Consider the following 16773-nt stretch of genomic DNA (forward strand, 5'->3'; position numbering starts at 1 on the left):
GCCAGAGAACACATAAGACAGTGGTTTAAACAGTGAACTGCATAGGTTTTGCCTTGATATCACCAACTTATATGTAAGATTTGTTGTACGTAAAATCCCAATTGGCCCATTTTAAGTGGGGGACAATAATTGTTAAGGATCTGGGATGTCAACCATTGACTGCCAACAAAAAAATGAGGTTTTTCTGTCAGCAATCTGTAGAAAGTTTTTTGCAGTACTCATAGTGTCAACTTGTCTTTCAATTCTCTCTGAATCTATCTGATAAAAATGCTGAAGCAGAAGAGTGACTGTGGGATTAATGACTATAAGCAGGAATTGGATCTATCACAGTTTTTTTTTTTAAGCTATTGTGGCTGTAAGTATGACCTTGTTGCAATTTATTAAATGGAATAGAGACTACTCTTTCAAGTAAGGGATATATAGCAAACCTTCATGTTTGGAAGCGAAGATAAATTGGATTAAGCTAATTTTCTTATCAATTAAGTATTAAAGGCTCCCAAACAAATTAGGGCACAATCCTATGCATGTTTAGATAGAAAACACACACAGTTGATTTTTTAAATGGTAGTGATACCTTGCTGAGCTTGTTAGAGCTGATCTGACCCCTTCCCTGCTGACAAAACTATGGTGGCCAGGTGGCAATTCAAAGTCACTTTGGTTTCTTTCTCCTCCTCATGTGCCTTTTCCAGGGTCTTGATAATTTATATACCTAGTAATGTTGGTTTCCTAAGCAACCTAAGGACGTGTCTATCTTCCAGGATATGTTTGTCATGCAGGGCCAACTGGGTAATATCAAGGATAATCGGTAAATGTGGTAAACAGTTAGGTTGAATTGCATCGCTTCATTATGATTGCGATTTGTGACCTTGAGTTGAATGGGTTACTGGGACTAGAAATAATAGGAAGCTGCCATTGCTATCCAAGAAAAGTTTATGACAGATTGTCAAAAGATAATGTCCATGAAGTGTTGGGTCGCGTCAGAATCAGTCAGTGCCAGTGGTATTCTGTACATGATCATTACACTATATTCAGTTGAGAAGACAAAATCATGCTTCTAACCACATTTACTTGGTAATCTGTAGCTTGTTTCTGACAGAAAGGTCTCATCAAGCAGAATTAAAGTGTAACTTTTATCCTATCTTTTTCCAATAGCTCTTGTCTTCCATTGTATGTTCGTTCTTCAAGAGCATCTGAGAAATGTAGTTATCAGAGCCAGGCTAAATAAACTTTATGGGGCAAACCTCCAATCACAAACAAGGGAATAACCAATTAAGATGCAACAGTAGTTATTAATAGGGCTTACTCCCAAGCAAACATGCATAGGAATGAAGTGGAGAAGGTGCTTTCATCTGTAAGGCCGACCACCTGCTTACTTGATCCTTGCCCATCTTGGCTCATTATGGGCTGCAGAGAGAGACTGGGTGAGGGGATCAAGGTGGTGGTGAATGCCTCCCTTGAGGAGGGAGGGATGCCATCAGCCCTCAAGGAGGCAGTGATAAGACCGCTCTTAAAGAAGCCCTCCTTGGATCCTCAAGTTTTGAACAACTTTCGCCCAGTCTCAAATCTGCCATTTTGGGGCAAGGTGGTTGAGCGGGTGGTGGCGATGCAGTTGAAGGCACACTTGGAAGAAACTGATTATCTAGACCCATTTCAGTCGGGCTTCAGGCCTGGGCATGGGACAGAAACGGCCTTGGTCGCCTTGGTAGATGATATGAGGAGGGCTCTGGATAGGGGTGAATGCTCCTTCCTTGTTCTCCTCGACCTCTCAGCGGCTTTTGATACCGTTGACCACGGTATCCTCCTGGACCGCCTGGAGGGGTTGGGCATTGGAGACACCGTATTGTGGTGGTTCCAGTCCTTCCTCTCCGGCAGGTACCAGAGGGTAGCACTGGGAGAGGAGGTTTCAGACCCGTGGCCACTCACTTGTGGGGTGCCACAGGGTTGCTCTGCAATTGCTGATCTGCAATGCCAGGTCTGTTACCCAGAAAACCTCCCTCATCCATGACATGATCCTGGATGAGGGTGCAGACCTGGCATGTATTATGGAGACCTGGCTGGCCGAGGCTGCTGCTCCAACCCTTGCAGCCATGTGTCCAGCTGGATTTTCGTATGCACAGCAGCCGAGGGCTGGGGATCGGGGAGGGGGAGTGGCTGTTATCTACCGAGAGTCCTTGGTCTTCACCAGACGCCCTCTCCAGGAGACCAAGGTTGCTGAGTGCATGTACTGGAGGTTGGGCCCGAAGGGCAGTCTGGGGATTCTGCTCGTGTACCTTCCACCCCGCTGCACGACTGACTCCCTGCCCGAGGTGCTTGAGGTGGTCTCTGATGTACGTGTACAGTCCCCTAACTTACTGGTGTTGGGGGACTTCAACGTACATTCGGAGGCCATCCTCACAGGAGTACCTCTGGACTTCATGGAGACCATGGCCTCCTGGGAGCTGCACCATATTCTAACTGGGCTCACCCATGTAGCCGGTCATGCACTAGACCTTGTGTTTGTTTCTGGAGAAGTGGGGAGTGATCTGGAAGTCGGGGGTATATCCACCACCCCCTTGTCATGGTCAGATCACTATCTGGTGACGTTGGACTTCCCGGTTCCACAACCCCTCCGCAGGGGTGGAGGACCCATTAAAATGGTCCGCCCCAGGCGTCTTATGGATCCAAATGGATTCCTGAATGCGCTTGGGGATTCTCTGGGGCATGCCAATGGCCACTCAGTCGAGACCCTGGTCGGTGGCTGGAATGCCGCAATCACTGGGGCATTAGATCAGGTGGCTCCGAAACGCCCTCTCCCCCTGAACAGGGCTCGGACTGCACCATGGTTCAATCCGCGGTTACAAGCTCTGAAACAGGAGGTGAGACGGCTAGAGTGCCAGTGGCGGAAGTCTCGCTCCAAAGACGATCAGACACGGGCTAGAGCTGTATCTTCAGCCTATCATGTGGCAATGAAGGCAGCAAAAAAGGAATATTATGCTGCCTCCATCGCGTCTGCAGAGTGCTGTCCCAGGAGGCTGTTCCAAGTGGTCCGGAGCCTGGTTGGTCCTGTGGCTCCGGAACCACTGGAGCATTCTAAGGCCTCCTGTGAGGCCTTGGCAAGGCACTTTGCAGATAAAATTGATCAGATTAGGTGTGTTACTCTGCACGCTGTGGATACAGTTAGTGAGCAAGAGGCGGCCTGTGGCAAACCGGTTTTGTGGGATCGGTTCCAGGCCAGCTTCTTCCTCCTGATGAAGTGGACAAGGTGCTTTCATCGGTACGGCCGACCACCTGCTTACTTGATCCTTGCCCATCTTGGCTCATTATGAGCTGCAGAGAGAGACTGGGTGAGGGGATCAAAGTGGTGGTGAATGCCTCCCTTGAGGAGGGAGGGATGCCATCAGCCCTCAAGGAGGCAGTGATAAGACCGCTCTTAAAGAAGCCCTCCTTGGATCCTCAAGTTTTGAACAACTTTCGCCCAGTCTCAAATCTGCCATTTTTGGGCAAGGTGGTTGAGCGGGTGGTGGCGATGCAGTTGAAGGCACACTTGGAAGAAACTGATTATCTAGACCCATTTCAGTCGGGCTTCAGGCCTGGGCATGGGACAGAAACGGCCTTGGTCGCCTTGGTAGATGATATGAGGAGGGTTCTGGATAGGGGTGAATGCTCCTTCCTTGTTCTCCCCGACCTCTCAGCGGCTTTTGATACCGTTGACCACGGTATCCTCCTGGACCGCCTGGAGGGGTTGGGCATTGGGGACACCATATTGCGGTGGTTCCGGTCCTTCCTCTCCGGCAGGTACCAGAGGGTAGCACTGGGAGAGGAGGTTTCGGACCCGTGGCCACTTACTTGTGGGGTGCCACAGGGTTCCATCCTCTCCCCAATGCTATTTAACATCTATGTGAAGCCGCTGGGGGCTATCATCAGGAGGTTTGGGGTGCAGTGTCATCAATATGCGGATGACACGCAGCTCTACCTCTCATTCAAATCTTCACCAAGGTTGGCCGTAGAATCCCTGTCCAAATGTCTGGAGACGGTGAGTGGCTGGATGGGGAGGAATAGGCTAAAGCTGAACCCTGACAAGACCGAGGTACTTTTGGTGGGAGGCTAGGGGATGTTGACCTGGTGTTGAATGGGGTACGGCTACCCTTGAAAGACCAGGTCCGCAGCCTGGGGGTCATTTTGGACTCCCAGCTGTCCATGGAGGCTCAGGTGTCAGCTGTGAGCCAGACAGCGCTGTATCAACTCCATCTGATACGGCGGCTGCGCCCCTTCCTTCCCGACCATCTGCTCCCATCGGTAGTACATACCCTGGTCTCCTCTCGTTTAGACTACTATAATGCGCTCTACGTGGGGTTACCCTTGAAGACGGTTTGGAAGCTGCAGCTGGTACAGAATGCGGCAGCTCGCCTGATTAAAGGCAGCCGCCGGCGAGATCACATCACTCCAGTGCTGAAGGAGTTGCACTGGTTACCAGTTGTTTTCCGGGCCAAATTCAAGGTGTTGGTTTTGACCTTTAAAACCCTATATGGTTCCGGCCCAGTCTATCTTAAGGAGCGCCTCCAGCAGCACCAGACAGGCTGCTTAACAAGATCAGCCTCGGCTGGCCTTCTCTCTGTCCCATCAGCCAGGACAGCTAGACTGGTGGGGACGAGGGAGAGGGCCTTTTCTGTGATGGCCCCCACTCTGTGGAACTCCCTCCCTAGGGAACTCCATCATGCCCCCTCTTTAATGAGCTTCCATCATGCATTAAAAACGTGGCTCTTCAGGCAGGCATTTGGGGTGGGGTGGGGTATTTTAGAAAATGTTTTTATTGTAGAATTTTATTGTTTTATTGTATGTTGTACATCGCCCAGAGTGGCTGGGTGACCAGCCAGATGGGCGATTAATACATTAAATAATAAATAAAAATAAAAAGGATATCAACCTCAGTTTCCTCCCCCATACACACACATACAGAGGATGGGCAACTCCCTCTCAACACTTTTTTTGCACCCCCTTGCCCGAACTCCCAGTTTTCTTGCCGGCCCTCACCTGAACTCCCACTTTTCTTACACTTCCTTGCCTGGACTCCCATGTTTCCTGCCTGCCCTTGCCTGGGCTCCCACTTTTCTTGCCTGCCCTCACATGGACTCCCACTTTTCTTGCCTGCCCTCGCATGGACTCCCACCTTTCTTGCCTGCCCTCACATGGACTCCCACCTTTCTTGCCTGCCCTCGCATGGACTCCCACTTGTTTTTCACCTTGCCTAGACTCCGACTTTTCTTGCCTACCCTCGCCTGGATTCCCACTTTTCTTGCCCCCCTCCACACACCTTCCCCCCCCAGGCACTTTTACTTGCCCCAAACCATGATCCCAGCTCCGCACCCTGCCAGCTCACTTAGGCACCGATGAAGCCCTAAGGAGGAAGCAGAAAGTCAACAGATCACTTTCCTGATCCTTAGGGCTTCGGCACTGCAGAGCTGAGGTAGGGGGGATTGTGGCTTCGGGCTGCATAAGGTGTGGGGGGCAGTGCAAGGGTGTCTTAGTGGGGTCCGCTTTGCTGACCCCTGCCTTATGAAGTTTATTCAAAGTATGGCTGAGGCGTCCATTTCATTAACTCAAATATCATATTCCCTATATTTGTAATTCCCTATGATGCAATATATGGAGACTCGTTAACTATTTGTTTGTTTATTAAAACATTTATATGCTACTTTTCTCCCAGGAATGGCACTCAAGGCAACAAGCAACAAGTATTTATTTATTACATTTCTATACCAACTAATAGCCAAAGCAACATGGATGGTCTACAGAAGATTAAAACCTTACAAATACAATAGAAAACATAAAAACCCAGCTACATACAAAACAATTAAAAATAAATTAAGGGCACAATCCTATGCATGTTTAGATGGAAAAAGTCCTACAATTCCCAGCATTCCCCAGCCAGCTATGCATAGGATTGTGCCCTAAATCAAAACATGCATAGAACTGTTCCCTAAATCAAAATTAAAACAATAGAGCAGCAAAATATCAGCACAGTACTAAGCTGCATATAAAAAGTCACCACAAATTAAAGCTGTTGGGCATGTGCATGGGGGACTATGGAAATTCCTAGCACAGAAAACAAACTGATGCAAACATTTCAGTGGATTTCTATTTATTACTGCAGAAAAGGTGACTCTGTTACATAGTGGTGGGGTGCAATCCTATGAGTGTTTAGACAGAACAAAAGTCCTACAACTCCCAGCATTCCCCAGCCTCCATGGCTGTCTGGGGAATACTGGGAGTTGTAGGACTTTTTTCTGTCTAAACGTGCATAAGGATTGCACCCTTGGTCTTCTATCATCTGTACATAACATATTTCACTCAGTAATTGATCAAGCACTTTAAGGGAGCAATCCTATGGCTGCTAGACAGTGTCTAGACAGCCATAGTATATCTGGTTTTCCAGGAACTGACGTTGGAGCCCATGCTCCGAGGTTGGTTCCCGGAGAACTGACCTCCCCCCACTTCTGCACTGCCTCGGAGGCAGCATGGAAAAGCCCTGTGCTCCATGCTTACAAGAGGAGCATGAAGGGGCAGAAAAGGGGCTTTCAGGGGGGGTGTTCCAGGGTGGGGAGGGCGGAAATGCCTGTACGACACATCCAATATGTCGTATGGTGGCCTCCTCCCCCGCTCTGCCCTCCCACGGCTAGACAGCCACAATCGTTTGTCTAGCCAAAAATGCAGGGCAGGAGAAGCGCGGAGAGAATGATCCCATCCGTGCTTCTCCTGCCCTGCATTGGATAGGCAGTCGCCTCCGAGTTCAGAGACAGCCACCTATCTGAATAGGATTGTGCCCTAAGTGATACCCTCATTAATTGTTTTCTGAAGAGATCTGAGTAGAATGTGCAGTCTATGAAAAGTACCTGTTTTAGGAGGAGATAGAGCTGAAGGCTTTGGACAGCGCACTTTCATGGAAGTAAATTCCATTGAAATCATTATATATAATGAAGGCAAAAATAGCTGAGATAATGGAAAATAAATTAGGTCTCTAATCTGATTTCCAGCTGCCAGTAATTGTACTGGCTTCACTGAAGCTACTTCCAAATTAGAAATATACATTATGTAAATAAGAATGGACTTCAGCCCATCTTTTAAAATCCAGTGGATTCCCTTTTTGTGCTATATTCTACATGTATTTATTCCACTTTCTCCTGCTCTTCCTCCATGGTACTCAGGGCATTGTGCATCTTTCTCCCCATCTTACTCCTCACAACAGACCTGTGAAGTAGGTTAGACAGAAAAATAGTGACTGGCCTAAAGTCATTCAACAAGTTTCATGGCTGAGCAGAATTTGGACCTGTGTCTCCCCAGCCTTACTCTTATTCTGTGTGTGGCTCTATGTATGCACAGTGGATGCGTTCACACAAAAAAGTAAACTGCAAACACAGGGTTCCATTCACTCCTACTTGGCTACTCCTGCTAGCGCAAGTGGCTAAACTAACAAGAAACAGAAGGCTTACGATGACATCCAAACACAGGATGCTGGTTTGTTTCTCTCAAACAAGCCAGTATTTGATAGCTAAAAACAAACCCTGGTTTATGATCCTGGCTGGTAAAGGGCATAACAAACCAGGATCCCAGGTTCAGATGTCACACCTTTTGGACGTTCGGATAAGCTCTCTATTTTCAGTTAGTTTAACTGCTCGCGCTTGCAGGGGGAGCCAAGTGGGAGAAGATGGGCTGTGTTCTCTGTGAACATGGCCAGTGTAATCAGCATATGCCACCCTCAGGCAGAGATGCCATCTAGAGGGAGAACAGGTGGGCATTGACCCCTCCCAGTGTTTCAGACCACATTTGACTGATTTTCAGAAACATCTATATTTCTGTCCTACTCATGGGTTCTATACATGGCATTGCTATTATTATGAACTAGGGGTGCACCATGTTTTTGGCCCTGAGGACCACATCCAGTGGTGAATGAGCAGGGGGGCCTTACACGTGTGTGCATGGACATGCACACACGCACACACACACGCGCACACAGTGTGCACGCGCGCACACACATACAAATGCTGTTCCCCCTAACTGCACATAAACTCTTCCCCCCACACACACACAGACATACATACATTCTTCCCCACACATACTCACTCCCCCCACACACACACACACATCTCAGTGGATAGGGATGGGGAGGTTTAAACCTCACCTTCCTGCCTGCTGAAAGCTAGGAATCTATGGGGGTTCAGAGAGGCTTTCACCTCCACTGCAATAGAGGTTTTTCCACCGTTATAGGTGGGCCTATATATATTATGCATTCCAAAAACACACACAGCTTTTTTGCTTTCCAAAAAGAGCATTTATTGATCTGTGCCGGTAAAGTTAGTACAGTTATTGTGATGTAAAAAAAGTAATCGCAACAAATGCTCTTAAAATATATTGCTTTTTTCCTTTTCTTCCTCACAATTAAATATTAAATATCCAAGACTAGATCTGTAAGCTTTTCTGAGAATTCCCTGCCCTCCTGAAATCTCACATGGCACCTCTGCACACAGGACAAGTTTTCTGTTGTAAGACAGAGCTGCACGTTAGCTGATGGAATTATTCCTGTGGAATGCAAAAATGTGAATTATTCATGTAAAAGCAGATATGTGAAAGCATTTCATGGGGATTGTTCACTCATACAAAATGCTCAAAGACATATCTGTGAGTTGAAGTTAGATTTCTGGATAGATCTAGTTTATGGCACTATATTTTAGTATATAGTTCTGGAATGACAGATTCTAATGGAGTACTATATGCATCCACAGTAATTATTCCAAAACACATATTGTTCAGTCATTAAGTCATGTCTGACTCTTCGTGACTGCATGGACCACAGCATGCCAGGCCTTCCTCCGCTCTCTCCCGGCGTCAAGTTCATATTCATTGCATTGGTGATGCTATCTAGCCATCTTATCCTCTGCCATCCCCTTCTCCTTTTGCCTTCAATCTTTCCCAGCATCAGTGACTTTTCCAGTGACTTTTCTCTTTGCATTAGGTGGCCAAAATATTTGAGCTTCACCTTCAGTATCTGTCCTTCCAATGAGCACTCAGGGTTGATTTCCTTTAGGATGGACTGATTTGACCTCCTTGCAGTCCAGGGGACTCGTAAGAGTCTTCTCCAGCACCACAGTTCGAAAGCATCAATTCTTTGGCGCTCAGCCTTCCTTATAGTCCAGCTCTCACAGCCATATGTTACTACTGGGAAAACCATAGCTTTGATTATACAGACCTTTGTCAGCAAGGTGATGTCTCTGCTTCTTACTATGCTGTCTAGGTTTGCCATAGCTTTCCTCCCAAGGAGCAAAGCGTCTTTTAATTTCATGGCTACAGTCACCGTCTGTGGTGATCTTGGAGCCCAAGAAAGTAAAATCTGTCACTGCTTCCATTTCTTCCCCTTCTATATGCCAGGAAGTGATGGGGCCAGATGCCATGATCTTTGTTTTTTTAATGTTGAGTTTCAAACCAGCTTTTGCACTCTCCTCTTTCACCCTCAACAAGAGGCTCTTTAGATCCTCTTTGCTTTCTACCATTAGGGTGGTATCGTCTGCGTATCTGTGGTTGTTGATAATTCTCCTGGCAATCTTAATTCCGACCTGTGATTCATCCAACCTGGCATTTCTCATGACGTTCTCTGCATATAAGTTAAATAAGCAGGGCGACAATATGCAGCCTTGTCATACTCCTTTCCCAATTTTGAACCAATCGGTTGTTCCATGTCCAGTTCTTACTGTTGCTTCTTCACCCTCATACAGGTTTCTCAGGAGACAGGTAAGGTGGTCTGGTACTCCCATCTCTTTCAAAATTTGCCAGAGTTTGTTGTGATCCACACCATCAAAGGCTTTAGTGTAGTCAATGAAGCAGAAATAGATGTTTTTCTGGAATTCTCTTGCTTTCTCCATGATCCAGCGAATGTTGGCGATTTGATCTCTAGTTCTTCTGCGTCTTTGAAACCCAGCTTGTACTTCCGGTAGTTCTTGGTTCACATACTGCTGAAGCCTAATAATCAATAGCTTTGATTAATCAATAGCTTTGATTATACAGACCTTTGTAGGCAAGGTGATGTCTCTGCTTCTTACTATGCTGTCTAGGTTTGCCATAGCTTTCCTCCCAAGGAGCAAGCGTCTTTTAATTTCATGGCTACAGTCACCGTCTGCAGTGATCTCGGAGCCCAAGAAAGTAAAATCTGTCACTGCTTCCATTTCTTCCCCTTCTATATGCCAGGAAGTGATGGGACCAGGTGCCATGATCTTCGTTTTTTTAATGTTGTATCCAAAACATTATGTTGGAAATGGCTCTCAAAAAGCTTTTTGTTTAAGTGCCTTTCATGCAAACTATTTTTGTCTTCAGTATAACTTGTTTTTTTATTTCCAAGATGTATTTGGAATTTAATGTTATAAGTTCAGTCTCTGAACGGTGTACACACAAGGAATTGTCTGTCATATTTACCTATCAAGTGCTGTTTGGATGCAAAAATGATTCCAGCCTTTTTTTGGTTTTGTTTGTTAAAGTAGAAAATCAAGGACGTTTTTATGTACTTCTGCAACAAATCTCTCTCTGCCTAATAACAGGCTTGTGCTTCTTTCTGTGGGAAAGCTGGCATGAAACAAAACAATAATGAATAATGATGAGCAAATCAAACCCAGGGCTATAGAACCATGAAAGGTGGCTGAACAGATGCTGCCTGTTTCAATCATTCATTCGCATTTAGTGGGTTTTTGTTACTGAAATTCAGTAACAGGCGGAGTGTTCTCCCGCTTTGGGGCTTCCACAGATATAACGCAAGAGCAGTAGGAGAAATATTTTACTGAATCACACCCTTGGTTTCTACTAGCTTCCTGTAGTTTTAATTGCCTTCAGTTAGGCCTTCTATTGCCTTTTCTGGTCACAGCGCTATTCACTGAATGGCTTCTAGGCTGACCACTTACGCATTGCCAAAAAACTGGCAAAAAAGAGGAAACGCATCACCCCAAAAGAGGACAAATAGGACACAAATGTACATAATATTTGCATATGCTAATTTATATGTGTACATGCAAATTAAGAAATTGTAAGTGTAATTTGAATAGAAATGCAATACATCCCACCATAGTGGGGAAGACTGACCAGGTGGCCTGTGTGCCAGCCCAGTCTGCGGTCCAGGTGTTAACTGTTGATGGGCCACGGCAAGGCCCCTGCTGCTCTCCCTCCTTATGGTTCTGAAAACATACTTGCACTGGACAGCCTTTCAAACAGAGGACACTTTCAAACAGAGGGCTGTCCTCTGACAGCTCTCCAAATAGAGGACTGTCCTCTGTAAAGTAGGACATCTCACCACCCCAAATTGGCTCCTTATAAACTGTACTGAACTAAATTAAATCCTTCATCACTATAAACTCAGGAAGCCTTCTCAGTTATATCATTTATCTCTTCTTCCTTCTTTACAGAGCAGCCTTGGTAATTAAAGGAGGCAAAAGAAGGTAACACACTGCCAGCCCAATGGGAAATGAATGCATCTAGATCAGTATTAATTCCTTTGTGATGTTTCTCTGCCATAAGACATCTCTTTGCAAAAGGTTAGAAAGAGAGGAGAGAAAGTCAGAGACTCAAGAAATCACATTTTTAGGGAGCTAACGTAGCATAGCAAATGTATACTTATGTAGCATACCCAACTACATGGGACACAGAGTATATGAGAGGATGGGGGGGAAGTGGGGAGGAATTCCAGAGCCCACCTTGACAGAGTGCCTAGTCTCTTACATGGTTTAAGATTCTTCATGACCTAGGAAAATGTAGTCTAAGTGGAGTAGTATTTTATTACAAGAACTTCAGTATCAAACAAATACTTAAATTGAGGCCTACTAGAATCGATCATGGCTGCCTGACCAGGTCTAGCTTGTGTAGGAAAAGAGCTCCTAAATAAAAGCTGGGTCAGAACTGTTCCAGTTTTTAGTATGGTAAAACATGAAGTAGTCTGTGGACTTCTAAACATTACACATGGATACTTCTCTTTGCCTCTTGCTCCCCTGTAGAGCCCACAGCAGATCAGAGGGCAAATGAGAGAGACCCTGTGGTTAGAGATAGAAGGTAGAATTGGCAGTATTGAGTATTTAATATTTATTTTTTATCTGAGTTATTTGTACCGTACCTCAGGGTACCTTGCAATAAAACAATTTCAAATGCAATACTACATACAAATACTAAAAAACAATAAAACAGCACAATAACCAGGCAGTTAAAAGAATTAGCTCAAATATAAAAGCAGATCAGGTAATTAAAGAAAAAAGGCATCACAGAAAGTCATTCAAGGCCTAAGAGAACAGATGGACAGTGCCTTAAGAAACAGTAAAGAATGCACAAGGCAGCTACTGTATACGTAGGACCAAATTCTGCACTTGGGCACGACCTCCAGTAGCTGCCCATCTGAAGCAGCCAGAGAAGGGTCTCCAAAGCAGATCTTACTTGATGGACAAGTTCATGAGGGAAAAGGCAGTCCTTTAGATGCCCAGGTCCAGGCCTTCTAGGGGTCCAAAGACCAAGACCAGCACTTTGAACTAAACCCAGAAATAAACTAGACAACCTGTGATGATTTCTTTTGCTACTGGTGTTGTATGCTACTGGCAGTCAGACCCAAGTATTAATCTAGCTGCTGTATTCTGCAGCAGTTGCAATTTCTAAACACTTTTCAAAAGCAACCCTACATATAGCACATTACAGAAGTCTAGCCTGGGTATTACTAGACTCTGAGCTGGTTTGCATGATCACTGCAGCCCATGGTGGCTTACTTAAACAATGGTGGGTTGCAGCAGGCGCCAGTGGCCATTTTGAATATTCAACCCCTGGCCGGGGGGGGGGGGTGCCATGGTTCGTTGTGTCATCCGAACCCGGACAGCTGGATTTGGATGACACAATCCTAAAATAACACGTGGTCTGTTTTAGGGTTATTTTAGAGTTGTCTAACCCTCAAATAACCTCTGCCGCCTGGGTTTGGATGACATGACAAATCCTGGTAACCCCCCTCCCACACTGAGGGCTGAATATTCAAAATGGCCATGGGCATGAGCTGCAACCCACCATGGCTTGTTTAAATAAGCCATGGTGGGCTGCAGTGATTGTGCAAACCTGGTCTATGAATAATTGTATCCAGACCAAGAGGGGGCACAGCTACTGTACCAGCAGAAGCTGGTGGAAAACTAGTCTGACTTAAATATTAACCTCTGTTAATTGGGTGCCTAAGTGGGCCTGATTACCTCCATTGCTAAGGAGCTGGAAGCAGTTAGCTACTTTCTGCTGTTCACAGACATCCCTGGAGAGCTGTGAGTGATCCCACATGATTGTCTCTGTGCTAGGAGAGTATTCTATATACCCTATATTCTGTGTAAAGTGAACAGGAGTCTACCCGTTGAATACTGCTTAACTTTAGGGTTATTATGTCCTTATTATGGTAACCTATACACAAGCACCTTCAGTAGAAGGATCGTTTTGCTTTCATAGGTGTTTGGTGGGAGTGAAGTTGAATGTCCAAACATGATCCCCACCATGGCTGGTGCTGTGGGGTGAGAACAGGGAAGGTGAAACCAAACAACAGATCCCACGAGACAAAATAATCATGTGCATGAGTACAACACATGTAGATCTCGGTGATGGCCCCTAGACAGCATCTGCAGGGGCCATAGGATAGTTCAGATTCCTGGATCCGAGGTTAGAGACAGTGCTGAGCTCCCTGACCCTTGCAGCCGGTGTGGAGAGAACTGCGCCAGCTGCCTCTCCACGGTTGCAAAGGTGACCTCGAAGGGAAGGGAAAGGGGGTGTGCCGGTGGGAGGAAAGAGGACAACTTACACCGTATCCCCAGGCCTCCCCAGCCTCCTTCCCTCCCCCTCCATGACGCCTCAGCTACAGAGATGAAAATGCCAGCCTAGCAAATATACAGAGTGGGGGGTGAGCATGGAGGCTAAGATCACTTCTGCTGCTACTCCCACTCCACGTTCGGAGGCTTACGGCCATCCCCATAGGCTTATGCCCCAAACTAGACTGACAACTCAGTACAGGCATTTCAGAGTCCCACTGCTCTCTTCAGTGAAAGGTGGGGAAACTACCCATTTATAATGTAATTTAGGGGTATATATAGTCCTGGTGGCCAAGCTAGCCCCCTTGTGGCTAATTCCTTCCCATTTATCAGTGCTCTTTGGGTTGCTGAGGTAAGGAGAGGATTTAAAAGAAAAACAAAAACCTACTGCATCACACAGGGTCATTACAAGTCAGGGACCAGAGGAAAGGGGCACTGAGGGCCAAACTAGACATGACACTAAATTGTGTCATTAGGCATCTTAATTGCAGGGGTGGGATGCCCAATTTTAATCAGGACTGCAGTGCATTGGGAGAGGCTTAACCTTTTTCTCCACTGCCAGGTCACAGTGAAAATCCCCCTGCTGCACTGCTATTAGCCCCAGGATGATGGTGGTGGTAGTGGTGGTGGTGGTGGTGGTGGCAGCGGCGGCGGCAGCAGCAGCAGCAGCTAATAGCAGTGGGAGAGATTTTCCATCAGGACTGCAGCAGGGGAAGAAAATGTTAAACTTCCCCTGTTGACTTCTCTAGGACATTCAAAATGCTTCAAGAGATCTGCTAGGAAGGATACACTTGAATGATTAGTGTTTTCAAGGTTGGATGCTTTGGTTCTTTTGTGACGGGAAAAAATGGGGGGTAAGTTTAGTTAACGTATTTCTGCCTTCTCATCCACCCACCTTGGATTTGTCTCTGGAACAGGATTTAATTCCTGGAATAATTCACTCTTCATCAATAAGACAGAGGCTACTTCCAATTTTATCTCTCCATATACAGACTACAATGTTTGGGGTAAAACTGTAGAAGCCATGCATCTTTTCTCAGAGATATGTAGAAGTATTATAGTTCAGATGCTAAGTTTACACAGAACTTTAGACCTGACTCTCCAGTCTTTCTAAAGTATTGTGAGAAGTGTCCCAAGAGATCTGGAGCTGTAGGTATGCAGAAAATCTATGCCACAAAGCCATTTCTCAGATCATTATCCTATAAACAACAAAGCAGGAGCCAGAATTTTTATTTTTGGATAATGCTGCTAGTCCTTACCTATAGCAGTGGAGGCTGGTGGCTGCGATGTCAGTGGGGTGGTAAATCCACTATAGGTTTCAGTCAAACCCAGTCAGAACTTTAAGGGAGCTATGGATCACTCCTTTAGAGTTCTGACTGGTCCTGACTGAAACCCAGAGTGGATTCACCACCCCACTGACATTGGAGCCACCAGCCTCCACTGCTATAGGTAAGGACTAGCAGCATTATCCAAAAATAAAAATTCTGGCTCCTGCTTTGTTGTTTATAGGATAATGATCTGAGAAATGGCTTTGTGGCATAGATTTTCTGCATACCTACAACTCCAGATCCCTTGGGACAATTCTCAGTTTCCTCCTTCTGCAGCATAGAGAATAATAATCCTTATTTCTCAGGGGCACCATGAAACTTCATACATTAATGTTCATATAAAACAATTTAATAACTCTGATGGGAAGGTGCAACTGCTGGGTATTACTATTCACTGAAAAGCAATAGTGATGTTTTGTGATTGATATTCAGGTGACGGGAGGAGTCTGGAATTTCGGCCGTGTCTGCTGTGATATATTTGTAACTATGGATGTGATGATGTGCACAGCCAGCATTTTAAATCTCTGTGCCATCAGCATTGACAGGTAAGAACCAGAGAGCATGATAGTAAGGTGGGGTGGAAGCAGATTTCCAGATGGGCCAACAGGGGGAAAGTGTGTTGAATTTGAATATGTTACGGATAGAAGTAGTAATCACAACTTATCCAAGGGTTGTGCCACATATTGAATTTTTGGTAAATGTAGCACACATCAGCTTCCCAATATGGGTCTCTGTAGCAAAATAACTCAGGGCCCTGGATGCTGTTTGATAAAGTTAAGCAGATGTGAAGGCAAACTACATATATGTTAGATACATGTAATGAAGCCTCAACCTATTTTTTTTTCATGAAAAACAGCTCCAGAAGGCTGCAATTTTTAGAGAAGTGGGGAGGGGTGCTTAACCTTTGCTGCACTGGCCATTTTCTCCACTCATAATCCTGTATCTGAAGCCCACAAACTAAAATCCCCACAAAGGGAGCATGCTATTTTGAGCAGGGAAATGTCTGTAGGCAGTGGTGTCATAGATCACGTCATCTGCCACCCAGCCACTCAGAATTCCCTGTTCCCTCTGTGCTTATATGCAATCCCCAGAGTAGCTGAGCGGAAATGAATTTTACCAGCAACAATAAATGATTCCCTATTGTAATGCAAGCCCTTCATGGATCACTGCCTTGTTGTGGCGAAGGGGCTTGCGTAACTCAATGAAGCCATAAGCTATGCCGTGCAAGGCCACCCAAGACGGACAGGTCATGGTGGAGAGTTCTGACAAAATGTGGTCCACTGGAGAAGGAAATGGCAACCCACTCCAGTATTCTTGCCAAGAAAACCCCATGGAACTATCACAAGGCTAAAAGATATGACGCCAGAAGATGAGCCCCTCAGGTCGGAAGGTGTCCAATATACTACTGGGGAAGAGCAGAGGGAATTTCCAAGTAGCACCAGAAAGAGTGAAGCGGCTGGGCCAAAGCCGAAAGGACACTCAGCTGTGGATGTGTCTGGTGGTGAAAAGAAAGTCTGATGCTATAAAGAACAATATTGTTTAGGAACCTGGAATGTCAGATCAATGAATCAAGGTAAGCTGGAGGTGGTCAAACATGAGATGGCAAGATTAAACATCAACATCTTGGGAAT

General features: G+C 45.8%; 1 protein-coding gene across 1 annotated transcript in view; it reads left to right on the plus strand.

The window, feature by feature from the left end:
• Positions 1–16773, plus strand: part of DRD3 (dopamine receptor D3) — a 35255-nt gene that overhangs the window by 7313 nt on the left and 11169 nt on the right. Inside the window, exon 2 of the mRNA XM_084841679.1 lies at positions 15575–15687. Coding sequence (XP_084697805.1) covers positions 15575–15687 — 113 coding nt within the window. The remainder of the gene's footprint in view (positions 1–15574; positions 15688–16773) is intronic.

The sequence above is a fragment of the Heloderma suspectum genome, chromosome 3 (genome assembly GCF_057233095.1).
Source record: "Heloderma suspectum isolate Gila_16-S chromosome 3, 16-S_ref, whole genome shotgun sequence".
Lineage (NCBI taxonomy): Eukaryota > Metazoa > Chordata > Lepidosauria > Squamata > Helodermatidae > Heloderma > Heloderma suspectum.